Genomic DNA, 27,532 nt, shown 5'->3' on the forward strand with positions numbered 1-27,532 from the left:
GAATCTCACGAGAAAAATATGATACGTTCATTTTTGTCAATTTTCTGGCTTTTATGTCATTTGGACATAAAGATAGGTATTTTGATATGAAATGGCTGAAGACTGAACGAACAGCTGATTCGAAATTACTGCTTCAACAATTTTTGCAATAAAACTCCATGAAAAGTTGTAAAAAAAGATATTACAGCGCAGAGTATAGACATCTAGTCGAAAACTTCACTGTTAAACGAGCGTGTGATAAAGTGGGGGTTGATTCGCGAATGGAGGAAGCATCGATAATCTCGTCGCGTATTATATCGGATGCGATCACGCTTCCCGTAGCCGGTGGCGATGGTAATTGTCGTCGTGACGGTAATTAATTTAGTCCAGTGGAAACCGAATGATACGGAGAACGAGCAAAAATTTTATCGTTCCGAAAAATATTTCACGGTTCGCCGTCGACTGTTCTTCCGGAACGCTGGGCTGTGGCTCGTTAATAGCGTTCAGCCGAATCATGCGTACTCTTTTTTTGAGATTGACTTCAAAACTTGATTAACGCGATCATGATAGTACTCAGAAACTTCCAAAATATCGTATTAACAAATACTTCTGTGAACCACTGAAATTTCCAATACTTATATATGACATCTTATATAGGATAATTTGAATATAATAAGCGTGTGGTAATAATATTATTTCATAGACATGATTAAAAACCAGTGTCCCCCATCAAACCCTTTATAACAGATAATTTCTAATAGTAAAATTCTTGCGTCAAAGAGCGCTGCTGTTTCATCCCTTAACCGTCACTTTCCCAATCAATGGTTCCACCGCAGCACGAATAAAATTCCACCCTTCTCTCTCGGGCCATATTCATGAAACAAACTCGAACGAGGCGACGAACAATGGAAGGCCAACGAACTATCCGAAAACTGTTCCGAATTCGTCGAATTGACGTCTCCATGGTACGTTAGAACTTCTTGTTTCCGATTATAAATTAATCTCAAGAGAGCATTCGGACAAATTGTGCATCAAAGGCAGACATCAATCGTCTTCGACGGAAATAGAAAGTCATTCGTGTTCGCTCGGTACGCGTTTCACGTTCTGCGGAAGTTGCAAGCATCAAGGATATTTCCTTGAAATATCCTCGAATTTAAATCCAAGTATCCCAGATGTGGATGATCATCCGAGCCTGGTGTGACTTTGCATATAACGGAATACTATACATACATCGTGAAAGTGTTAAAGAACAATTAAAAGAGGTAAACATTATATGCAATAGAGTGAAATTAACTTGCATTGTGCTTGAATACGTTAGTGATAAACGAAGAAGAACAAAATTAGAAAGACGAAGTTTCATTGGATTTCCAAAATATAAATAAATTATTTACGACACTTGTATATTATGGTTTATTAATATGTTGAAATCTTCTTGAATAGTGATTTTTATGTCTGATAAACGAAAAAGGATATGACTAGAGAAATGGAATTTTACCAAGTTTCTGGAATATAGATATATTCCTTATATAACGTCTTTATATCACGCTCTAAAAATATCGAGGTCCTTCTCAATTTTTGTAACCAGAATTTATCGAATAAGTAATCGTTTCAACCCATTCAACTACGTCACAGTGTTGAAATCTAGACGAGAGAAGGATGAAATTTCCGGGAAATTCGAAGTGAATTGAAACGAATCGCAACAGGGGAGACGAAGCACCCAGGAACACCAATGAAAGCTTCAATTTTCTCAAGTGTTCGCCGCAGAAACTGTAAAGACAATGAGAATACACCTTCCTGTTATAAACGAACGGAAATACAATCGGGAGTGTTTCTACTGTCAGTAACTGAGATCACAATAAATATAATCTAATGTTAGCGAAGCTTACAGAATAAATTTATCTTTGTTTCTCAAAAGCCTGGGGATCCTTTTTACGTGTTGTAACTGGCTTTGTTGCGTCCTGAAATTCCTTGTCTTCCGCGTTTAGCACGACCAGTATTTGAATACCTCTCTTTATCCTTTCTGTTCCAACAATTTCTTCCTTCGAACTATAGAAATATTTTCGAAAAATTCTTTACTCTCAAGCTGGAATCAGTCATTGAATTTTTACGAGAGAACGTACATCGCTTGGGAATCCGCGGAATTCGGTTGTGCTTCGTCGCTCGAAACAAGCTCTCTTTCGAATCGCTGCATTTTCGTTTGCCTTTTTTAGATCTAGATCGGTGTTCCACATTCCCGAATTAAATTTCGCCCAGTTAAGCAGATATAATTAAGGAAACACGAGGAAACGAGCTGATATGCGTTATTCTTCGTCGACGATTTATCTTGGAACTGGGAAGATCTTGAAAAGGAAGAAACGAGTTAGCATATGAACTAGAAACCTTTCATGCTTCTACTCTGCAATTATTTGAATTGTTAATTTAGAATTTTGTTATGTATTTAGCGTGTTTGTGGTATGTTTTTCATTGATATTTTTAATCATTCATTGATATTTATTCATATTAAACATAAATAAACGTATTATACATAAATATATAAATTGTATGGGATAATTATTCACTGGAATTTTAGTAAATAGCTCGCTTTTAAAGTATAGTCTTTATGGATGCATGTTAAAACTAATTATTTATTATGTGTCAACTTTCTATCAAATCCGCGAAATGTACGTAATTAGAGAAATTATTAACGAGTGGAATCGACGAATAAGAAAGGAACAAGCTGAAAAAAGAAATATTTCACGTAATAATAATTCTGGTTCCCCCCAATCTCATTAATTTATACCACGTCGCGTGAAACGGTACGCGTTGCAGATTTCTATCCTCTTTCGAATGGATCGGTCTCGCCAGAGATTAATCACGTTGGCTACATGCCGGCTGCTTATTTCTACGACTGGTACAAACGCGGCTGCTTTCTTTTTCAGCGTTCTATAGGCGCAGTCGAGGCCCGTGGCGTGGATAATAATTTCGTTGCTGCTCACGATGCTCATAAATTAAAGGAACGTCGGCCGACAACGCCTGTCCCGAAGGGAATATTTCCTCGTCGACCCTTGCAGGTCTAGGACGCATTTATTTTGTGCCTGAAAAACATCTCTCTGCTTTCTGTACTCTGCCATTGTACGAAAAAAAGGGACATTGAGGAAACGACGTAACAGAGTTGTTTAGAGCTTCCTGATCTTTTTGCTGTTGCATCGTTTCGCTAGATAATGGTACGGTACTTTAAAACGTGTCACTTTTTATATACATTAGTCGAGGTTAATTTTGAAATTGTAATTAAGACACTAGATCGATTATAGCCTCGAACACCAGAGTTGATATGTGCAGTTTATCTTAATAGATACGTCACGCTTGTCTTTTATCACGAAACGCTGCGTGATCAAATTTACAAATGGCTAATAATGAAATTTCGCCTACTTTATCTTTTTGTATCGTCGTTATTTTTATCAGTGCATTTTTGTTTGGAAATAATTGCAAACCGATTTCCATCCATAGGTACCGCCAAGTATAAATATGGTAAATTCACATATTAATTCAGATATGCCTAACAAAACAGATAATTGGAAAATTTAATAATACAAGATTATTCGAGTGGCCTAATCGTGTCGTCTGGTTACGAATATCGTCCTGTGAAGAGAGAGAGAAGATATTTTACATGTGAGAAACTGATTTAAGGTATTCTGTAGAACTAATCCGATTAATAAGGCGGCAGACAGCCAGTGTACGAACAACAGGTAGCTCTGCGAATTAATAAACCGATTAGATCGTGCGTGCACACGGTCGACCTGGACTCGCAAGAAATTAATTCGTTGCAGGCTTGAAAACGCGAATGGAACATGTTGCTCTAGATATATCTCAGATTTTCGGGAAATATTTATGGGGAAACGAAGGAACGGAGCGAAAGTAAATAGAAACTCGAGATAGTACTAGCATGTGGGTATTCTGAATATAATTTCACGTCGAATAAAGCTTTGTAAATATTAAGAGTGAAATTTAGTGAAAACGAAGGACCCCTAATTTGTGTAAATTCACAAATAAAGTTGGAAATATACAAATATGCAAATAAATCAAAATCTGGCGTCAGAATTTTTCGACTTATCTAGTGTTCTATGAGGAATCGTTCGCTTTCAGTTTGTTTGTTGTTCGTTAATCGGCGACGGCAAACTAGAGGAAGGGAAGCTGAGAGCGACCGCGTGATTCATAATTAAAACCGGCGTGGCGAACGACACCGTTGAAACAGACTTACGAAGCTAATGAAAATAGGAGCTTTATGGATTAATTAAGCGCCACGACACCAGATCCCAGCATTTGCGTTTCCCTTCGTAGACACAATTTGATTTCGTCTCGTGTCTTTTGCAGCTGTGCTGCAGCCTGTCACATTTCTCACGAAAGACGAATTCGGAAGATTTCACGCGTAATTCGGGAAATCGAAGCCCTTTGTCTTCGTACACGCCGACCTGGATTTACTTTCGCCAACGATCGTAATATATTTTCCATCAATCGTCCACGAGGAAAAAGATATTTGGCAAAAAAAGAGAAACTTTCATCCAAGTTTTCCCCAAATGTTCGATATTAACGACACTTTACGTGTTGAAAAGTTTTCCTGCGGATCCTGAAACTTTCCGATGGTGTGAGTTGCTGTTGGTTTATGACTCACCGCTTGATGGACTCTCTTGACGACTCGGAATTATCCAAAATGATATATTATCGTTTTATTCGAATTCTTAGTTTAAGAACCGCAGTGTCTGAAGCACAATAATTAGTTATTTCATGGTTATTACGGTGAAAAATTACTAAGTTCGAGCCATTAAGAAGCATCATCGAGGGCTCTGAACCCATTCAGAGGGCACACTGGATTCTCCATCACTGTTCGAAATCGACCACTGTCGAGCGTATAAAACATGGATTCCATCACAAACACAAATTCGTTCAACTTGCTTTTTCGCTCGACGCGCTTCGAGAATTACAAACTCATACTTTATACCGGGACGAGAAAACTCTCCGCTCGATTTTCTATTTCTCTCTCTCTCTCTCTCTCTCTCTCTCTCTCTCTCTCTCTCTCTGTCTTACTCTCTACGAGCTATCGACCGCGTGACAGAAACTTTTCCAATTATTCTCTTCGGCACATCGATACAACCAGCGGTAGCAATGGCTGCAACGAATATTTCTAGGCATCGCCGACCATGTGATTAAAACGGACGATCGCGCGTGATCGTTGAAACGCGCTCGTTTCCGGAAACCGAGCAGTTAATGCCCCTGGAAAACCGTTGCGCCGCAAACAATGGCGTAGTACCAACGACCAGATCGATCTGATTCGTAAAAGTACGATTGCTGACGCGGCTCGGATCGTCAATCCCATTAGATTGGTCAGGTACCAGAAGCTAGAAAAATCAACCGGCTTCGAGCTGATTCCTGATGAATCGTTAGATGTTTAAGCTGATGAGGTTCTCATGAATTCGCTTCTATGATGTTAATGGATTAGACTAGGTTCTGTACTTGGTCTATGAGAATATGTAGGTTTATTATAAAGAACGTTTTCTACTTTCCCGGTTTTAAAAATAGCTTATAAGCTGACAAAGTTTTGTAAAAAAAACATACAATTAGAAAGATAAACAACATTTTAATATCATAGCAAGCGTTATACATTATGACAAGCATTTGAAGTCTCGGTTGAAACATTTTTCTCTTTCCCTTTCCTCTATGCTTTTTTTCTTCTTTTTCTACATTATAGTACCACACTCACTAACAATAACATGATCTATTCCTGACTGAAACTCGGTGCAGACAAGTGGTATTTTTCTCGACCACTTTCGACGTTGCCAAGCAGTGGACTGAAACAGAGAACATGTAAAATAACGCTCATCGTGAAATGTGTGACAATCGTTCATGTATATATAATGTATACAAATGTACCCAACCGCACACATGGCAATTTTTATCCGCAACCAGCACATCCGCTTGTGTTATTTCCTTTGTCTGCAATGAAACAGCCCGAATAATTCTGTGATGTGTAACTTTCGATCACCATACACGCTTCTTTCTATGACTGTATTAAATCTATTGAAAATAACCAATCGGATCCGCACTCGTTCCATGTGCCGCCTTCTAAACAGTCAACAGTACTTATCTTCGCGCGAAAGAGCTCTGACTGCCTCAACATAGCTCTTACACAAAAGTAGGACGATTCAACGCTCAGATCAGTCCTGTAGTTACAGATCGCATTATCTATTTCACAGACGTGGCAAATTACGAATTCTACAGTAGCTGGCTGCAGTCCACGTACACGTGCATCTATCATCGTCGTTTCTCACAACGGTGTCTTCTATCCGCCAGGACAAATGACTTTGTTTGCGCCGTGAAACAACTCTGATGGAACATTGATTAGCGGGACTCGGAAGACAGGCTAACTTTGTTCCCAGCGTGGACAGGTATTTATGGTCGAAGCTCGCTCGTCCATCGGGCCAATGGAATTCCGATTTGGTGAATACGGCCCGTGCGCTCGTGGATGGGCGAAGTTTTCGCAATTTCACTTCACGGCGAAACTTTCTACGTTTCTGGATGGTCGTTAAAAGTGCTGCGACGGTCTGCAGAGATGGCTGGTTTCGTTGTTCGTTTTAATTAAAAAGATGCTTCGATGGGGAAACGAAGGTAGGAATTGGTAGTTGCAATCCTCGAGTCCGGCAATGGGTTGTGTTAAAAGCAGAGCAACGCGACTAGATTTGTCGAGTTATCAATAAACTTTTGTGTAAAATTTTCGGTATGTTAGAGAAATACGTTTGAATGTATAGTGGTATATATAGTAAACAGTAAAATATATTATTAACTGAATAAAAAATAATGTACGTGATCATTCTTTTTCTGTGTCTCGATTTATAAAATTGATCAGCATCATTCGATAAATCGAGTAGACGATCTAAGTCAAAAATTTTTATACGTAACACTTGTTGAATCCGTCGACAAAACATGGATTTCGTAATACTACGTAACATTATACATGTAACACCAATGTCGTTTATTTTCGTTTGTCGTTGATATTATTAATATCCTTAAGGAAGGGATATTAATTCATCTAATTTTAATATGTCAATATACATTGAGTTGTTTGAAGTGGAATAACGAGTTAAAATAGTCGTTTCGTTGAAAGTAACTGTTTGAATGTCCTCGTCATTTGAACGTTGTTTCTTCGAGAACGAATAAACAGCGTGTAAGCAACGGAATGACGGTCGTGAAAACTTTCGTGCCAACTGAAACGACATCATTTTAGATCTATACAGGGTAGTACACGCTTCTAGAGGCTGAGTTACTGGAAACTATAATCGGCTTTTGTGTGCTGATAAAGTAGTTCTAACCTCCGGGAAACGACGCGATGAATCACCTCGAAATTACAAGGATCCCTTGAATGTTCGCTGAATGTGTAATGATGTATACTATACCAGCAGAATTATGATTAAATTCCATTGTAATTAATTAAAGTCTGAGGTGCTTTTAATCTTAATTGAACGACAGGTCTAAGACATTTTATGTAATTAATCGTATCTTGTAAATTATAACTAGGACTACCGACCTGTACTGTGTATCCAAATATATTGTACAAAGATCATTAGACTTGAAGTAACATTACAAAACCGAATGCGTATACAGAATTATGCTTTAATGAAAGTCAACATTAATTTTGTCAGATGCACAAACTTATAGTGATGCAAAAACGACGAATAGAAGCCTCTTTATTAAAAATGACATAATAGATGGTAAACCCATAATCATGTAGAACAGTCATATAAAAAAATATTTACAATTATCGAGTTTCACGAGAAATATTGTCATCCGTTCTACAGACATGCTTCTATAAATAGTGGAACGAGTCGCAGATGCAAGTGCCTTAATATCCGCAGCACTAACCTCGCTTCCTGCTTTCGATAGAACTTCCCGATATCACGAAACTAACACACGCGCGTCGCAAGAAATATTGAGAAATATACGTCACAATCAATGTTAAATATCGATTAGAAGATCCCAATTGCATTCGGAATCTGTACAAATTCCTAGTATAATTTTTTATCAATTTTGGGGTTAAATTCTTTCTAACATTGATGTTCTGATCAAGAAATATTTTGACAACATAAAGAAGAATGTTTAACCTTTTGTAGTCCAATTAGTAGTCCACTAATAAAAGATTTGTGATAAAAGTTATTAAAAAAAAAACTCTGTAGCTATCGTGTTACGATTCGCAGTAAATCACTCATCGTAAACGCATTGAATGTGCGCGCACGACTGGGTAAAGGCAGAACCCAGGCCAGCGATGGAGACTGGAAGTCACGAAATAGCAGTAACGCGTATTCCTGACCCATGAGTCGGTTGGGTCGAATATATCTGCCGAAACGTGCCAGAGGCGGAATTATCGTGAAATATACAGAGCGAACACCAGCGAACGTGCATGCGATATTCTTCGCGCCGACCATAAATCATACTCGTCGAAAACGCGAATCGTTTCCGAGGAGGATTGGGAGGATTTCTGGTAATGCAATTACGGAATCGTATAATGGCTGCAGTGCACGACGAAACTTCGGCTAAGTTCGTTAGTTTCAGGGAAAATTAACGATACGTTTCGGTAGATAAACGATCGAATTCGATGGAAATTCGTGTCTGTTTATCGCGACGCGACGATGACTAAAAATTGGACGGTGGAAAACGGGAAAATGGACCGACATTAATGATTATAAACGTGTTTACTACGTTGACGCGTTTTACATTTGCACGTGCCGCTGTGATATTGAAGGACCTCGTGAACGCGAGTCCCTCGCTGTTGACGTTTTCGCGGTACGTCGTTTTTCACGTAAATGGCATTATGCGAAAACAAAGGTTCATTCATATCTGTTTTTGCTGGCTGATATTGATTGCGTTATTATAGTGCAGTTCGTTTTAAAGGTGAAAAATTCGTTGAAAGGTGTACTGTACATGAACCACTATGAAACTGAATAAGTGTCCAAACATTACTGACAGAATAATAATAAAAAATATTTAGAGTAATAATAAAATAAATGTAGATTATTGAAAGTTAGTAAAGAAAACCCATATAGAACTGTGTTACGAGTTAATGTCATAGGTCTTGTTGAAGTGGTCACCACTTATAAGAAAACTCTACATCTGGTCTTTTTAGTTTCTCAAGCACTGAAGCCATCGACAGCGCGTAGACAAAAGACTGCGACGAAGTCAGACCATAAACAGAAGACAAGCGATGTTGGCTTCGGGGTTTTCAGTTATTGGGTAACACAGCTAGCGTGCGGATCTGGACCAGCTCAAATTGTATTCTTATTTATAATTACACTTATATTTAAATATATTTTCTGCCTTATAATTTATCCACTAGTTTTCTCTGATTACACATCGAATAACCTCAACAGGTCTATACAATGTTTCAGTTTAAAAATGAAATAACTATGTTCAGAGACTAGACTCGAAGATTGTCTGGCCAAAACCAGGCTCATTCCACTTCGCCCGCCGAATCCGCTTCGAATTTCACATCGCTTTCCACCTTTGTTATCTTCAATTTCTGGTAGGAGACCGGTAGCTTTTATCCGGTCCCGATGTCTCGTGAAACGACAAGATAGGAAACGGTTGATCTTCGCCTGAAATTGGCAGTTAAAGACGAAGAAAGAAAGGCCCCTCTAAGACGCGTCGCAAGAAAACTTTAACGAACCAATTTGGCGCCAAGTGGTTGGCGAGCGAAAGGAAATGGACAGGACTCCGTGCGAAAGAAACAGCCGTTGACGACATTTCGCGGGATCTATTCAACGGAGCTGTGTGAAAATTCGATTAGCGTAAGAACTTTGCCTTTTTTATCATGTCCCGTGTAAATGTTTTTGCCAGAGACGCTTAACGAATGCCAGATCGTAAAAACGTCGCATCGCCGCAACGAAGTTCTCGGTTTAGCGATTTCCATCTTGGATGTCAAAGAAAAAGCGCGAGTACAATGGTAGAAAACATATTTAAACATCAAATAATTAAAAAGGAGCTTTTTATTGCGCACAATACAAATCCCTCTTAAATTTCGTTATCGCGAGACAAATACGTGAATCGTTATTCAGCTTGGAGACGCTAGTCCCGTTATTTTAATCTTGCAGGTTCTCGAGTTTTTATGCCCCGATTTTTGTTCTTATTTAAAGAAACAGGAAGATTTGGAACGTTTTATCTCATTCGCTACGAAAGACGTACTTACATATACATCCTCAAATATCGAATACATAATTATTTGCTAAAAGAATACGTACATGTCTTCTATAATACAGAATGATTTTTACTTTCATTTATGTAGCGACTTACTAATGTATTTGGACATTTACTAAAAAATGTCTATGAATAGATTCTTTGATTATACTTAAATATCATCTCAATAACGATTCTGTTATATTTCCCCTAAACTTAAGAAATTTTCCAACAATAGAAAGATACAGTTATGTCAAACATCCTATTTTTAATCTGAAATTAATCCATAGTGCAATATTAATACTCCTTTTGTTTCCTTTTGATTGAATTCTCCTTTTGATTGAATCCTTTTGACTGAAACAGCATCATGAATGTTTCATTGAGAAACAAAATCTCTGAAGATAAATCCATCGAGCGAATTCGTCGGCAACTTTCGAACAACTTGAAACACGCACGTGCGTGAAACGCATCTGCCATCAATCTCCATTGCGATTTCGGTTTTGTCGTTTAGACAGGGCTGACAACTGTGGAGGATTAATCCAGTTAGCCTGGCCACCGTGGACTGTGACTGATGAATGAAATCCGGGGTGGCCGACCTTATTTTGCGTCAACCATTGCCCCAGTCCCTCCATGGCGCCTGCATCCCCTTCGCTGCTTTGCCCACCCTCTCTTTCTCTCCCTCTGGTCTCCAGCAACCCTCCTACCACCATTCGAGCGAAGCTTCGAGCCCACACAGTCTGCCGCACTACTGACGTAACACATCCCCTTCTGACGTCACGACCTGGGAGCAACGTGGTAACCCTTTCACCAGGACAACGTCCTCTTTCCGTTTTTCCTCTCGTTGCTTGCACGCTGCTCTTGTGATTCTGCTTTTCCTCATCCGTTGTTATCAATCGTTGTATGCGGTTAATCTTGGAACTGTTTATGGAATCTGCCCTAATTACCACATTAGTTTCTGACAGCATTGTAGCGTATTGTTCTTACCCGCGAATATGTTCGTTCGGGAATTAACCCTTTCACGCTGCAATGTACGCAACACTGTATTCTCCTAAGTTATTAACCGACTGAACCAGTGGTTCTGAAACAATGCTATGTGTACCATTGGTGATATATTAGAGTGGTTGGGTGACACGTGGATAACTTGTGTAATATATTAGATTGTAACATACACTATCGCTAATAAGTATTCGGATAATTTAGCTATACATGACGGTACACGAATGTTGGTAATTAATTACAAAATCAATTTGGATTTGAATCTAACGTAGATTCGTGTAAAATTGTGATGTAGAATTCAATTTCGTCTAATGAATTTAACTCCGCGAAATTTTAAAATTTCCACGTTTTCGACGTTTAAAAGCTGGTGAACTAGAAAAATTTCGCCGTATCCTTACGAATCTACAAACCTCGCATGTACTCGTCAAAAATACCGACGTCCATCGTTCCGTTTCTATTCTACAATTTCGACAATTGCCAATTAAAACTCACCGAATCAATCAAACGTGTCTAGCAATAAAAAAATAGAACTGAAAAAAGAACCGGCTCTGATTCCTCCTAAAAAAGAAACAATTCTGCTTGTCACGCCACTTGCTCGTTTGCGAGCAACTACGAGCAGCGACGTGTCCAGAATATCAATTCTGAAATTCGGACGATTCGTTTAGGATGAAAAGTCGTTTCGAGTGAAAATTCGGTGCAACTCGGGAAGCAATGTTTAAAGCAGAGTTGCGACAATAGAGCGCAGAACTTTAATTAAGGTTAATCCGTCTTGGAGGGGGCGTGACTCGTTCGCCACGGACGTTGAAAAGTTCAAAGTGCCTCGGTGCCAATCTCGACCGCCTCCTATCGGCTTCCTGACGAATGAAAAGAAGCCGGTGATGTAATTAAATGATTCCTTCGGGCAATAGCTTTTGGCCAGCCGACGGCTCCCTCATTATCTAACTTGCCCGCAAACGCTCCTTTCCCCATCCCCTTTTGTCAGCTTGGACTGAGCGCGATGGATGCAATTCAATCCCAGGCGAAGAAAGCGAGAAGATCTTGAAAACGATTTAATAGACGTACCCTCGACACGGCGTCAGCTGGATAGACGATAATATCGTTAAAAGTTGGACGAGGCTGCCCTCTGGCTTGATCCTCGACTTTGTCGGTCGACTTGATGTATTCGACGAATCTTGTCCGAGTTCTTGGGTAATTCATTTTGCAATCATCGAATAATTTCTCGAAGCGCGAAGATGAGAAAAATATAAGATTTTGTAGTAATGATCCATTTTAAAATGGAAATATAAATTGCGGAGCAGTGGAATAATTCCATATAACGATGGAATAATAAAAAATAATTATATTAAAAATATTGATTTCAAAAGTGTACTTCTGATATTAGATACACCATTTTTTCACAAAATATTATAAATTTGTCATCTGTTGTTAAAATATCTTCTACTTATATTTGTTATACTTTACTTTTGGAGTCTTCAAATATAAACAGAAATTCATAAGTAAGTTTCAACGCTAAGATAATAGGAGGCAAGACAATTTAAAGAAAATTGTCAATGAAGGTAATGGGATATTGAATCCATAGAAACGTGTTCAATAGAAAGTAGAATGCAAAATGGTATCATGACGAAACAGTAATTTTGCGATTCCGTAATAAAACATTGGTGTATTGGGGTAAACGGGTTCAGATACATAATACTTTTATGACATTGTGTTACATCGAACCGACCGGGAAACAGAAATGATGCATGCGGTCGTACATGTACTTTCATCCAATTTCTCTTTACGAGACAGCAATGCGCGGAACCAGGATAGAAAAGCGCCAACCAGATTATAATAAGGTTTCCGGTTACCAGCGCTTGCATAAAGAATGCCCTTCGTTTATCGTGGCCACGATAAACAATAAACGCGACAACGTTATGAAACGGTGTCCTCTTAAGTTGCATAGTTCAGACAATTTCAAATGTTGATCACGTGAACCATTTTTTATATGAGTTGGTTCATTCACTCTCGTTATAACAACGAAAGGAAATACATATTTGATAAGGCAGAGCTTGAATAGAGAGGTTATCAAACACAACTGTGGTTAATAATATTAGGATGATAATAACAAGTTGATTATACCATAACTCTTGCTGTATTCGATGAAATATACAGCCGAACTATAACTCAGCCTTAATTTTTCAAACTATGAACTCTCGCTGCCCTTTCCTTTCTTAATCTATTACTCTTATATTATTATATTATATATGTCGGAGATGAAAGGACACCAAAGCCTACACAGCACAAGTTCAGCTAGCCTGAGAACCCGCTATAAACCTTACGATTTTGTTAATTAAGGTTCTTCAAACGGACAAGCAGTCTTTGTTCCAATTATGGGAAGATCGGAGAAATTTGTTTTTCTCACGAACAACTAACATCCTTCTCTAAACACCAACATGGAAATTGACCAATTAACAGCAGCGTCAATTTCCCTCACTTTCTGAACGAAGGCTATCCCCGACGAATCCAATGATCTCGTGTCCTTAGACACACGCCATCATAGTTATCCTCTGGAGCATCATCGCGACGGAAAGTCATTCTCTCTCGTGAGCGAGTATTAGCGAGTGACTTGTCGTCTTTACGCTCGGTGGATATTCCACGTTTTAACAAAGAGTTAGTTTAGTAATACTTTCACCGTAGCCAAGCAAGTCGATTACGACTTGGGCTTTGGAAGAAAGCGCATTCTGTTACCCCGTTGACCGCGGATTCGTTGTTGGACCTAGGATCATTGTCATTAGCTTCTCGAGTGTCTGACTACCGCGGTTACTTGTCAAATTCTGTAGTAGTCGTATTTGCACTAGTCAATGTTTTCTCCATTGCATATCAACAATGTGTAGTCCAAATGAGGATTCGTTTCACGCCCCTAACCCTAATCATAATGAGAACTCGACATATATTACTCTTATATTATGGTTAATAACCATTTAAACTTGCATATCGATGTCTTCTCATCTTTAATTTCTTTAGTTAGTTTAATCGAAGTAACTATTCTTACTTAGAAGAGATTCAAATATTTCGCTTTCGTTACACGCATCGTAAGTAATACAGTGCGAAGACATCCGCTTATATCAAGGAAAGACACGAGCACATGATAAACGATGGAAATGGCGTGATACAAAAACGTAAAATGCGCCATTCTCTACGGTGACAAAAATGACGCTTGGTCTATAGCAGCGTGAATAAAAGTTTCAGGTTAATGGCCGGCAGGCAACGACAGTTAAATCGCTGTTCCACGACGCAGTTTTATAAATGCAATCACGAGAATTTAAATGGTGGAGGCGTGCTGCGAGTGAAGCGCAAGAGTGGAAGGACGATGAATCCGAGGCGGAAAGGAAGTATCGTGCGTTTCTCGTGCCGTTCGTATTTCCTGCTCTTTGCATTCCTTTTACGTCCCATAAATTCCCGCCAGCTGAATCGCTAGTTCGTTATCACGATCTATGTTTCACAGTCGCTTCCGGAACGCGTTCAGGCGGTCTACCGAATGAGCGCCTGATATTGCAGAGAATGTTAATCTCCGCGGTTGATCTAGCGATCATCCGGTTTCGAATTTCGTAAATTTTGTACATAACATGCTGACTGTAAGAAACCTACTCGCGGAGGATCAATATAAATACAGCCATTCTATTATAATTATTTCAATATATAAATATAATTATATAAATGTTTAGAAAAACCTTCTTTTAAAAAAATTAGCATAGAAAAACAAGGGAAACAAGGCAAATTATTGGGAAATCATTATCCCTTATCCGTCCTTTGTCTTTGCTTGTTACCGAATTGATACATGCTCGTATCTATGGAGCTAAATGAATATTTTATAGGACTTGAATTACCATGAATTTGAAGATTGAAACTTTCCCTTTATAATGGTCTGGTTCTATTTTGATTCAAAACATGAGGTCTCTACGATACTTTGGAAAGCGGAGGTTTTTGTTAGTCAAATGTCATTCGGATCGAATTCTCTAATTTGGTGATCGAGGGTATAGAGTTCTCCAATTTGGAGGTCATTTCTCGAGATCGTATCGAGTTCTCTAAATTAATGGCCGTTTAGGTGGAATGCTGTAATTTGGATGTCAAAGGATATCAAGTTCTACAGTTCGAAGGTTATCTATGTCGAATTGTGCAATTTAGGAGTTGAAATTCAAATGTCAAGCACGTCGAAGTTTAGAACTTAGAAAACGTTCGATTTCTACCGAAATAAAAATACCGAATTCTATCATTTAAGGATAAAGAATATCCTGCAACCTTCAAAAGAAGCACATTTTTCGACTGAAAATAAATATTACAACGCAGCAGATATCAATATTTGTCTTTAAAACTCTAAAATCACTAAAGACTGCTGGGGTAAAACTGTTATTACATCAATTCAGAGTTCTCACGAGTGAAACATCTTCGAGACCAAAGTTCAACGCCTCGGGGAGCATCTAATCCTACTCGATGTCGATACGAGTAACAACTATCGAGTCCCTTGAAACATACTTCTTTGGTGTCAAGGTATCGGGCCTAGTTCCACGTCTCCTGAGTCCCATAAGTTCAGACTCATCTGTAGCTAGCCATATATCCAGACGATTTTCCAGAACGTGAAGAGTTTCCTCAAAATCTCTAGCTACTGAGGTACTCGGCGAACGTTCGTCCGCGAAGGATGCATTTAAGTTTTCAAGGACTCGCGCGATGTTCCGATCACGATGTTGCGTTAGGTTAGTTGCGAGATGTGCTTCGTCTGAACTGTAAAGGATCTTGAAAATTCACTGGAGCTTCCTGAAGGGTCGACGAGTAGATAAGGACGTCTAAACGTGGAAGATTTGGAAATGATGGAACATTAAACTCTCGTGAGTGCATTATGATGACGGAGATATGATAAAGATGTAAAAGTATGTGTACTATCTCGTTCATGAATATCTGGATACTTAAATGGAGTTATAGCGCAATAAAATCGTGATTATCAGAGCATGGATTATCAAGAACATTAATTATTGAAATTATTTTCTTTAGGTGTATAAAGAAGATTGGAAAATAAGAATAGAAACTGAAAGAAATTGATTCAGTTTTACTAAAGCTTCTGTTCCTGTTTAATATTGATATTGATAAAACAGTTCACAATACTCGTATACGTGGAGATACGGAAGTGTTAATCGTTTCGTAATTCGTTTCTTAAGTTTAGCGTACGATGCAGCAGCTCGCATGCATTTAGAATTTATTGTACATACCCGCGCAGGCTTAATCGCGATTTGAAATTTAAATTGAAAATAAACTAATGGCTAGCTGTGTGCGTTCTCGTCCGGAAATTTTGACTTTAATTAAATTATTCATAGGGGATGGTGGACAGGCCGAGCGGTGTAATCCTTTATTCAGGTTTAATTCCCTGGAGAATTCGTAATTATCCTTTGTCCCTATCCCTCGTCAATGATTCAAAGTGTCCATTCATGCTTTCCACGAACTTGTAGGACATATATCGACGTTGCTTGACATCATGGAGCTAGAAAAGTGCTATAATTGATAATTTAAGATTTTAAATGTTTAACATTTTAAGGAAAAAGAATCGAAACTTTATATTAAATACAAATTTAAACGCTGTAAGTGGTAAAATCATTTAGTTTAACTTTTGAGGCTAGTGGCCTAATACTTATGAATGGACATGTATATCATTTATTAACCTACATACGTTCTCAATTCTAAAAATCAAGGATTTATTATCATTTTCAAATTGATTAAATTCGATGACGTAATGAAACTTGATAATTGGCGAAAATTATCGCCAAATTAAAATTATGAAACGACGCTATAAATAATTTACGTGATCATCGGCGGGAATAAAAATCAGATAAGACTAACGAAGTGGCAGACAAGAATGTCGATGAAGCGTCTCATGCAAATTACCATGACATTTCATGAGAATCGTCCTTAACCTTTTTCCTCGCTGACCGAAGCTCTAATAGAAAAATCGATATTAATCGACCTGAAAACGATTCACACTATTCACTCGATCATGGAATCCAAACGACGAGGCCGTGTTTCGATAAAGTTTCGTTTCGTTATTTATCTTCGTGTTTAACTTAACCGATTGCCGTAGCTCAATTCGATTTTCAGTTTTAGTTTCTTGTTATTCTTCTATCCACTTCTGCCTCGCCCTTCGTGAATTCTTTCAGAAACTGTTCTTCAATCTTTCTTCGATTACCCTCTAACTGGATGAAACTTTATCGGGCCGTGTGTCTTGTTTAAGGAGCGGCAAAACGCAGAACAGTAGCCTTGTTATCGTTTCTGGTACTTATATAGTCTTGTTTGATACCCCGTAGTTGAGAGGAAAGGAAAAGAAGAAGAAGAAAGCGGAAATAAATGATGAAGATAGGAGAGAATAAAGTTGGCCCCATCTTGGCTTTGAAATCAAATAGCGAATACTGATAGAGTTTACAAGAGTAATCTTACAAAATGAGACTAAGAATGAAGAAAAAGGAGATTATGTATCTTTGATGAAAGAACTTTTCCTTATTCCATAACTAGTTAACGAAGAAAAATTCCCCATTTTAAGTGATACTATCCATCGTAATACTTCTACGATAAAGCTCCATTTACTCGAACTTGTCGGGGAACAAAACAGTTTATATAATTGGAATTCATATAATACGAGCTGAGAAATCCTTCGCGTTATCCATTATATTTTATTCACATAATAGAAGCTTGCGTTCAGTTAAATCGTTAAATAAAGTTTCGTTTCAATAAATAGAGTTCAGATAAATTGAGTTCCACTTTAATTTATTAACTATAACTTAATATAATTTTAACGTGACTCGACAAATAATTTATAACGCTTCGGTGCTCAAATTGAACCGATTTCGTTCACCTTGTTCCAGGTGAGGAACTGTGGATTGCTGGTGTAAGACCTCGGCCCCAGGAGTGGCCCGGGGGTTACCCTGGGGACCTTGGGCAAGTGCTTGTGCAAGGACGAAGCTGTTAAGAACGACGAAGGACACGGGAGGCGGAGGAGGAGGCCGCTATGAACGCCAGCGTCAACATCGAGAGGAACTCCTGGCGGCTGCCTCCCGACGAGACCGTCCAGGTCGCCGATCCCCGTTCAAAGTCAGCCCAGGTAAAAGAGGTAAATCGCTCCAGCAGTCCATCGTGCGTTTTCCCCCCTCAGATATACGTTGTCGATTCGAGATCGTTCGAGATTCGTCGTAACGCAGCGAAAATTCGTCAGGTTTTCAACGCATGATTCTGTCTAGTATCTCTTCACTTCTCTAACAATCACTGATCGTAGTTGTGGGAACTTCTATATGGGATCTGGCACCATAGACTAGTGCACAGGATGTAAAATACGTTGGTGTATAGTTTGAGGGATATTTTGGGTGAAATAAAAATGAGACGATCTTTGAAGATTTTGTGGGAATTTGTAAATAAATCTTTGTCAAGTACAGACAAACAAAACGTTCACGATTTATTGTTGTTGTTGTTATTGTATTTATTATTGTGTCGATAGTTTCGATACATTAATCTTCCTGAGACCTTCGAATTTTTTATATCTCAGTTTTCAAGCGAGAAAAAGATTTTTAATCCTTAATCTTAGATTCTATCCTTATTCATACAATTTTATTTTTAGAAAGCTTGTGAAATTGCAACACGAAAGGCTTGAAAGTATCATGTATTGTCAATTGTCTCATTTTTGTTAGAACAAGTCCCTTAAACGCGTGTACAATGGAATTTTACATATATCTCGAATGTTTTGTCTTTCTTCCTCGTAATACCGTTAGCGATATCGCAGTTATAATGGTTGACTGGTAGCAATGGTACCTAGCCGAAAATATTTTATAGTAGCAGTCACGACTAACTTAATTGAAACGCATGCTAGTACGAGGATTTTGCATTTGAGGTGGAATGAGATCGATGGTTGTGAGTTAGAATACTGAGTAAGATAGAATTTTAGCTGTGTAGCGTGTGCCATACTGTTACGAACATTATACAGAGTACGCCTGTTATATACATATAAAGGTACACGTTAACATAATTTCAAGATAACATGACACAGTTCAGACAGTTTCCGCACAGAAAATTCATTGGCGCAACATCGCATTTGGTAGTCGTTAACATGACTGTTAAATTAACTTGTTGATCATTAACGAAGCGGGAATAGCCGGCGAAATGCGTTGTCCCCTCGTTCGAATTGGACACCATTCTTAAATTAAAAATGAGTAGCTAGTGCAAATTAAAAATTATCGATTGCTGAGAATTTAGTCAATTAAACGATTTCAACATCTAAAAATTTGAAAATTGGAAATGCTGCAAGTAGGCGTGAATTTGAACGTTTGAAAATTTCAACTTAAAACTTGGATATTAAAAAGCTTAAAAGTTCAAACAGTTAAAGATCATAAAAAATTGTTGCTGACTATTAAAATCCATACTCTCGGCGAAAACCATTTACTCGAGATATTGTCGTGTTCAAAGCAGAAATTGCACGCATCCTTTTTTACGTTTCATTAACTGCGCTTTGTTTCGAGTACCTGCCTCCGGTTTACGAATACTTCTCCATCCGAAATAAGGACTGGTATACCGTTTCCACACTGGCGGAGTGGTCTTCTTAAGCAGCGATCTCTGAATTAACGAAACAATTAATGGAAAGGAGCGTGAATGAACGAGTCCGTAAAGTCGTCGTTTTTCACAGTAGCAACCAGTGAATTTTCCACAAAGACGAGCTCCAAGTGCCACTAGGAATTAAGAATTTAAGCAAAAGAGTTATAAACTTTTCGTATACAAGAACACTGATCGTATTCCTTATGTTCACTTCAGTTTACGTCTCTCTTACACCTTTATAAACGATCATATGCTTTCAACAATAAACGGAAGATTGCTATCTTCTCCAATATCAACAACGAATGATTTCTGTTTGTCCCGTGACAAAAATTCTAGTAGTAATTGATGCGTGACTTGTACATCTCTATAAATCTGACTATTTGAGATGCTCCTGATAATTAACAAGAAAATGTTTTAAACAGAACTTCACTGACATAAAAAGGACTTTCAAAAACATCATTTTTCATATAGAAACAGTAGTGTTGTATTTTTATATCTTTCTGATCATATTCCAACGAAATGCAAATCAGATTGAACAACATTCAACTCGAGCCATTTATCATCGATTAATCAAACTCGCAAATACGAAAAGCGTCGAACGTCTTCGATTGGCGTGGATTCGATAAAAAGTTCCGGCAGATTTAGAAGGCGACGTTGGAGGTCGACGAGAGAGAGAGAGAGGCGCGTGACTAATTACGTAGCACGAGACGAATCGGAGAGAAGAAGAGGATAGGCGAGAAACGGGTATTCATTATGCAAAGCTGGCTACTAGCTTCGCTCCCTTTGTTTCCTCAGCTCTCGTCAACGGCCACGCGGGAATTGACTGTCGGGAGGACTCGCGACTAACCGTCCTATCGTGTCAACTAAACGCCATGTTGCCAACCGAGGACACCTTTGAGGAGCCCTTGAGAAAGTTAATTATGCAAAGAATGCGAGAGAACAGCGTGGAGCGTTCGCCGAGAAACGACCCCAGCCGCGCCATCTCGAGATGGGAAACTAGCGCGTTTGAAGGAAATCTAGCCGACTGCGAGCTGCAGATAACTGGCGACCGATTTCCCCTCGCATAATTCACCGGTAACCGAGTATCCTCGGGGCTCTCTCTGCGTTTATCATTCGCATTCTTCAGAAACTCTCGGGTTTTCGTCGGCTGATTGCTTCTTCGGTTCGATTGAAATTTCGCTGGATGATGAGGGCTGTTCTCGGGGAAAACGAAGGTAAATATAACTGGAGGAAATTGAGAAATAATTATCGACCAGCGAAAGACCAAAGACATCGAAGTTTCGAGAGTTTCCTGGCGAGGTAGGAGCGCGGCGCTATGGTATGCGTGTACAGTATTGAGCAAAAGTTCCGGGATGCTTGATATATTTAGAATAGGAAAGAACAAACGTTGGAATTGTTACGTTGTAGAACATTCGTTCACACTTTCTTTAACCCTCGAATGCGTGATTTCTCCAAATATAACAAGAGATTTTAATATTGCCAATTTAAAAATGCATTCAAGTCTTTTGTATCTTTATTTGGTAAAAATATTTGTGCCAAATAGCGAAAAGATACGTGGAAGATATATAGACACATATATTAAAGTCGTAAATTAATTATTATAATAATTATAATATACTTCTCTGTTGATTAATCAAGCTTGAAGATACGATAGCGTAATGTATGATAGCGTAATTTGTAAAATATTTTGACTTCGTATCGTTTTAAATATGCTATATGTTATATGACGAATGCTAAATTTATTTTAGTAAAAATTACATTCAAATAAGTATACAGTGACTTATGGATGGTAATACATATGCGCCATTCCACAGCGGTCTTTCACTTCTCGAGTCTGACTCGCGCGAGCCTATACTACTCGAGCGATGGCTGGCTTGTGTGCTATACACTCGTGCCGCGGCTAAGTGGCAATCGACGTTTATTAACCGATCAGCGGGTTGGTTACACGGGTACAGTCGATCGATTGAAAAACGCTGATTGCCGGTTACTAGATACACGCGTAATACACGAAGTCGAGGGCTTTCACCAACTTGCGGATCGTCGATTAACGAACAATTAATTCAGTCATCTGCGAAATTGCCCAGAGAATAGCCGGAGATTCGAAAACACGATATTACCAGGTGTATCGACAAATTGTTTATCTCTCAAGCCTTTTTTATCTTTCTAAGTTTTATTGTTATCTTTTTACGGCGAGTGGTGGCTAGGTAAAGAGAGAATGTTATTGAGCTAGCTTCAAAGAGACATTCCTGGCGTACCACTTACGAACCGTCGATAAACGAACTATTAATTCGGTCACTAGCAGAACAGCTAGGTCAAAGACTCGAAAATACGATAACAGTATTTATAAATTTACGTAGCTTTATTACGTATAGTTTTATCGTTTTTATTGCTTGCATTTCACGGTGAATGACAAGTAATGGAGTTAATGCTGAATTTGCTTAAAATATGAGGGCAGAGATTCGACAGTACAATAACAATAAAAGTATCTATAAATTAACGTAGTTTATAGCTTCACTGTGATTTATCCATAGCGAGTAACGTCTATGGACCGAGAGAATGTCATCGTGCGTGCTTCAAAGAGGCATTCTTGGCGTAACCTTAAAAGGAGAAGTTTGGAAATAGTTTACGCGATGTCGTAGAAAATCCCACAGATCCTATGGACCTGTATATAACTCTCTCTCTCTCCCTCTCTTTCTCTCTCTATCTCTCTCTCTCTTTCACCGATACCACTATTTATAAATCGAACTCTGGTAAATATTACGTGTGCGCGTATGTACGTACAGTTATAATTCCCTAGGAACGGCGAGGCGCGGAGAAAGCGGCACTGGAATTCCGGATCGATAGAACTGAAGCCTTCAGCGGGAAAATCTAAATTTATACCGACTGTCGGAATACAACTGCGTGTTTGGATAACATTTACATACCGCGCGACGTTGTCGCGCGACGAGAGCAACGGGCTCGAGCGAATTTTCAGGCGCATGCAGATTTATTCATGAAAGACCACGTTGCAGGACTGTGTCGTCAACTATCCCTATAACTGGCAGGAACTCAGCGGTCAAATAATTTTCATCGCCTTCCGGTATCCGGAATTATTTTATATAACACGTTATATATATACATCTACTTGAGTTGGAGAAATTTGCGTGGGAAATATATGAGATTATCGCAGCCATCCTATTATCGCCGTTGCTTGTTAAGCGAGTTAACGTTCGACGCTGTGAAATAGCAATTTCATGGTTCTCGTTTCTTGTGTATATTACGAACAAGTACATTAGGCAGAAACGATATAATGTGGGTGTAAAATCCGTTAGATACTAAAGCTTATGCGTTTTGAGAGATGAAGCATGTAATACGAGATATTTTTAGGGCGTAATAAACTCGGTAATTATTCATATAAGTAATTATTCAGATTACCGATTATTTTCCAACTTTCTCTATTTGATTCCAATTGATTTTTCATTTAGGTTACATTTCAATAAGGAGGGCAGTCGACTCTTTTCAAAGTCACCAATTGTCTTGTTCATCTAACCTTTTTAATAAATTCTGAATATTAAATGAATGTTTATTAGTGCACGCTAGTGAACATTTCTCGATATCATTTCCATTCTACCATCAAATATTCCATCATATTCCGGTCCAATAGACCACAATCGTCGAGGTTGCACTTTCGAGTTCAGAAATTCTCATTATCTGGAAACAGACGTGGTCGTGAAATGAAATGACGCGGCTCCTCGGAGGAAGTTTGGTGCGATGATCGGCAGGGAAAAGTGAGACCCGATGGCAAAGGTCGCCGTTTCGCGAGATTGCATCGTGCTCGTTAATGAATCGTCGCGATAACGTCGCTGCCGATCGTTAAACGCGTCGTTGTTGGGCGCGAATCGCCAGCATCACACCAAAAAGGACTCGAAAAGCTTCCAGCTGTCAACCACGACCAATTATGAGGGCGAGCGTGTTTCTCGACGGTTCGGCTCCTCTCTCAAAAGGATTTTCCTGTCGACTCTTCTGTGCAGTTCGGTGCATGGCTAAATTGCACCCCTGGTGGACTCCTTCCAGGCATTATATAGACATACCTCGATATTTCTTCCACCTGAAGCTGTCTGTGCTTTTAAACACGTGGAAGGGGTGGCGGAGTCTGACTCTAGTCGATTCGTTTTGCTCGCGAATTTTTTGTTGAACAAAAGTACTTTTCTAACAATATCTTATTCTTTTAAAGAAAATATGATAGGCGAAGGAATAACACGTTGAAACTTGTACACATATACATAAAAAAATCAAGTGATTTTTTATAATCAGTAAGAAATTCTTAAAATCGTTTGATTACTATGTTATTTAAGATCGTAGGGCATAAAGAGATCATATGTTCAACATTGCAATTATAATCTCATCAATTATGTATATGCTGGCTACAAAAAGTATTTTCACGTAATTGTGCCTACTAATTAATTAAGCCCAAGTATCCCAAATTACATATTACTATTATACATAATTACTATACATATAATTATTTAGCATAATTGTTGATTCATTATTTTTCTAATAATAAAAACATCCAAATACCTTTAACACTACCAAACAAAAATTAATGTATATACTACCAACTAAAAAATATCGATTTACTTGATAATTTTTTTACAAATTTTCCTAAATACGGGCCACCACTTTAATCCCCTTCTTAAAAGAATTTCGCATCCAGGCGAAAAATCTTTTCACGCGACAAGCTTCGAAATATGCTCGCCTTCACACAGGTCACCGCTAGGCTACAAAGTGACACGGGCCAACTACCTGTTTCACGGTTGTAAGAGCTGTCCACGAAACTGGGAACTCGTAGTTTGAGAGGATGGGGCACCGCGGAACTAGCGAATAACATGATGGTGGCTACGGAGGGCGAGAAAGCGAGCATGCATAGAGAAACGCGGAATCAACTTGAAATCGCCATTCAGTATGCGGGTGAGGTCGAGGCCTCTTTGAAACAGTATGCGTGCGGCTCACTATGCCCATTACACAGCCTCGGGAAACTGAGCATACTGAAAGCAACAATTGCTCCGCTTGACCCTTTAATCGTCCGTGTTGCATGTTATCTAAGGAACTCTCTGATAAGAAGTCTCCGTGGGATCTACTTTGAAAAGCCTCGTAGAATAATTAACCTGTGCCTGACAAATGCCAGCTTGTTGTAAGAAACATCCATGCGATTTTGACGAATGATGACATTTTAGATGAATAAATTATAAAATTGTTTAGCAAATTCATAGCGAAAGTTTATTAGCAAATCAAATTGGAATTAAATCTTTTGTCATGTATCTTTTTAATAACGAATTCTTTAAAATAACTTTCACAAATACCTGGAATATTTCACTTCTTATCCATATCCTTCGAATAAGCTTCAGATTTTTGTTAGAGAATTGTCGATAACGGAAAATGAAAAAGAAAACACTTTTTTTCATGACGACTGTTCATTTGGTACAGACGGGAGCAACAGTGCTGCCCTCTGTTTGGTCGATATCGCCTCTTCGCGTTTCTTCGCGACATCATCCTCGCGATAATCTGGACGTATTAATCAGCTGGTGAAATTCGGGCCACGAGACGGTGGCTGAAGATGGATCAATTTAGAAATCCTTCTAAGTTTAAATTATTCGATAGTTATATCGGACGGCGACGAAATGGACTGATAGTACGTTCCGTGTCGCGCCAATTTTGTGTGATTTGTCGTCCAGGGCATATGAATCATAGGTTATGTTTACTATACAAATTAAATAAATTATGCTTCATAATGGCTATAATATCTCAAAAATTACTATTCTATGGAAAAATACCTGATGTATAAAATAATTCGATGTACTTTGTAACTGCATATAATATGTACAGTGATTCGCATTAATATTAATATTATTTAGTTATATCACTTGTTATACAAAAAACCATATCCATTAAATAAATCAAATTTATATTTCTGTTAACTACGACTGTCGTGCTATATTAAAAAACAATTAATTCGATAGCGCTATTATGAACAAATATATAGAGTAATAATTTCTCGAAAACCGTGGTGTTCGAATATTGATGCAAATCAGTAGATTTTATAATTTCCTTTTATTTCATCTTTCTGAAATAGAAAATCCAGCACGGATCAGCTGTGATCCACGTGATACGGAACGTGCTTGAAGCCAGATAAATATTCGACGAACCATTTTATTTTCTCGTGTCTGATCGATACTCTGATACAAGAACACAGTAATGAAACGATAAAATTAAAAGAAGGAGGCATATCTTCTCCACCTGGATTTTAAGTGAAACAGAGACGACAGATGAAACGACACGTCCGTTCGATTATCGACCCCTTTCGGCGAGTGCTCTCCTGACCCCTGAAGGGTCAGCCGCGCGAGGGGAGAATCGGCATATGTTACCCCTTTGAGTTTTCTGGCTCGGGCAAAAAGAGACGGGCGACCGGAGAAGGGTCTCTCTTCAAGCGGCGAAAAGGCACGCCAGTTAGACATTGTCTTTCGGCCTGAACGGTGCTGATCTAAGTCGCGAGAGTCCCACGATGAAAGCTTGCGCACGGCTACACGGAACGCTGGTGAGCTAATCTCACGTATTTTTCACGGATTCGTTTCGCTTGAACCTTCTCGATCCTCCAAGCACGTAGCTTAAATTTCCAGAGTTAGAGATTTTCTCAACTAAATTGTAGAAATCAGTGGGCTCTTAGCTGTATCCGGCCCATAAATTCATTTTCCTTTTATATACACTAGACGTATATAACATTTGTAACGAAAGTATTTGCATATTCATAGAAATTTGTATACTAAGAGAGACACGAATCCTAATCCAATCCAAGGATTTAGGTCTTCCAGTAATAAATTACAAATTCATGAAGTATTGCGAGAAACTAACGACGTATGGTTGACGTTGGAAAATTTAACAAAAAGACAGCCTTGGTAAAACGTAACTGGTTATAGGTATTGGATTTCAAAATTGCCCTTATATGAAAAACGAAAAAAGATTCAAAGACTTATTATTCCTTTTTGTGGTCTTCGTACAAAGATAATTTATTCTGAATATAATACATAAATTTGCGATATTATAATATCAAAGTATAATTAAGGTGATTGGGTTTTGGTATACCCGGCGAACTCCAATTTTAAAGCTATAATACCAATATCGAATCAGCCTATATTTTACTGCTCGTTCGTCCAAAATCCCGCTGATTAAGCGAAACCGTGACGTAACCATCTGGAACATCAATATTGCTGGCGGTTTCATCGACCGGGTATCCACTCGTGTATCGATCGGATCTGCCGACGATCCCTGCGATTCATCAGCAAGCTCAAAGAGGCGCGTTACTGTCAACGATTTCCACTACACGAGCTACCGCGTGTGTATATAATTTATAACACGTTAAGAGAGGTACGGCGAGGGACAAAGAGAACACTGAGGTGTGGAGGGCAATGAGCCAGAAAGTCTGGCAGAAAGATTCTTCTCAGTCGATGCTGGTTGCTCGGTGACGAAGGATTATACTCGTTCGATACTCGTGAATATAATACTAATCAGCGACGATATCCTAGTCGTGTAAGAATGAAGCATTACGTGCACGAAATCGTCAGTCTCGGTGAAACATTGCGTTGATCCGTGCTATTTCTGGAAGCTAGTGCTGAACTAGAGGAACAACGATGGCCAATACGCCGCTCAATCTGTCGGAAGATAAGCAAGCAACTTCGTCTTAAATCACTTTTACGCTTTTCATGTTTGAATTTTCACGATTTTCTTTATATACGTT

At 38.7% G+C, this 27,532-nt stretch overlaps 1 protein-coding gene across 5 annotated transcripts in view; it reads left to right on the plus strand.

The window, feature by feature from the left end:
- The window catches only part of LOC138190093 (A-type potassium channel modulatory protein DPP6), a 117,365-nt gene that overhangs the window by 64,754 nt on the left and 25,079 nt on the right, over nt 1-27,532 (plus strand). For 2 of the 5 annotated variants that reach the window (XM_069132583.1, XM_069132584.1), the window contains exon 2: nt 18,051-18,295. In XM_069132583.1, the coding sequence (XP_068988684.1) occupies nt 18,194-18,295 (102 nt within the window). In that variant the 5' untranslated portion in view covers nt 18,051-18,193. Of the gene's footprint in view, nt 1-18,050; nt 18,296-25,856; nt 26,336-27,226; nt 27,457-27,532 lie in introns of those variants that run through there. The other 3 variants (XM_069132586.1, XM_069132588.1, XM_069132587.1) reach the window with 3 other exon arrangements.

The sequence above is a fragment of the Bombus flavifrons genome, chromosome 3 (genome assembly GCF_040668555.2).
Source record: "Bombus flavifrons isolate JBK064 chromosome 3, iyBomFlav1_principal, whole genome shotgun sequence".
NCBI classification, from domain to species: domain Eukaryota; kingdom Metazoa; phylum Arthropoda; class Insecta; order Hymenoptera; family Apidae; genus Bombus; species Bombus flavifrons.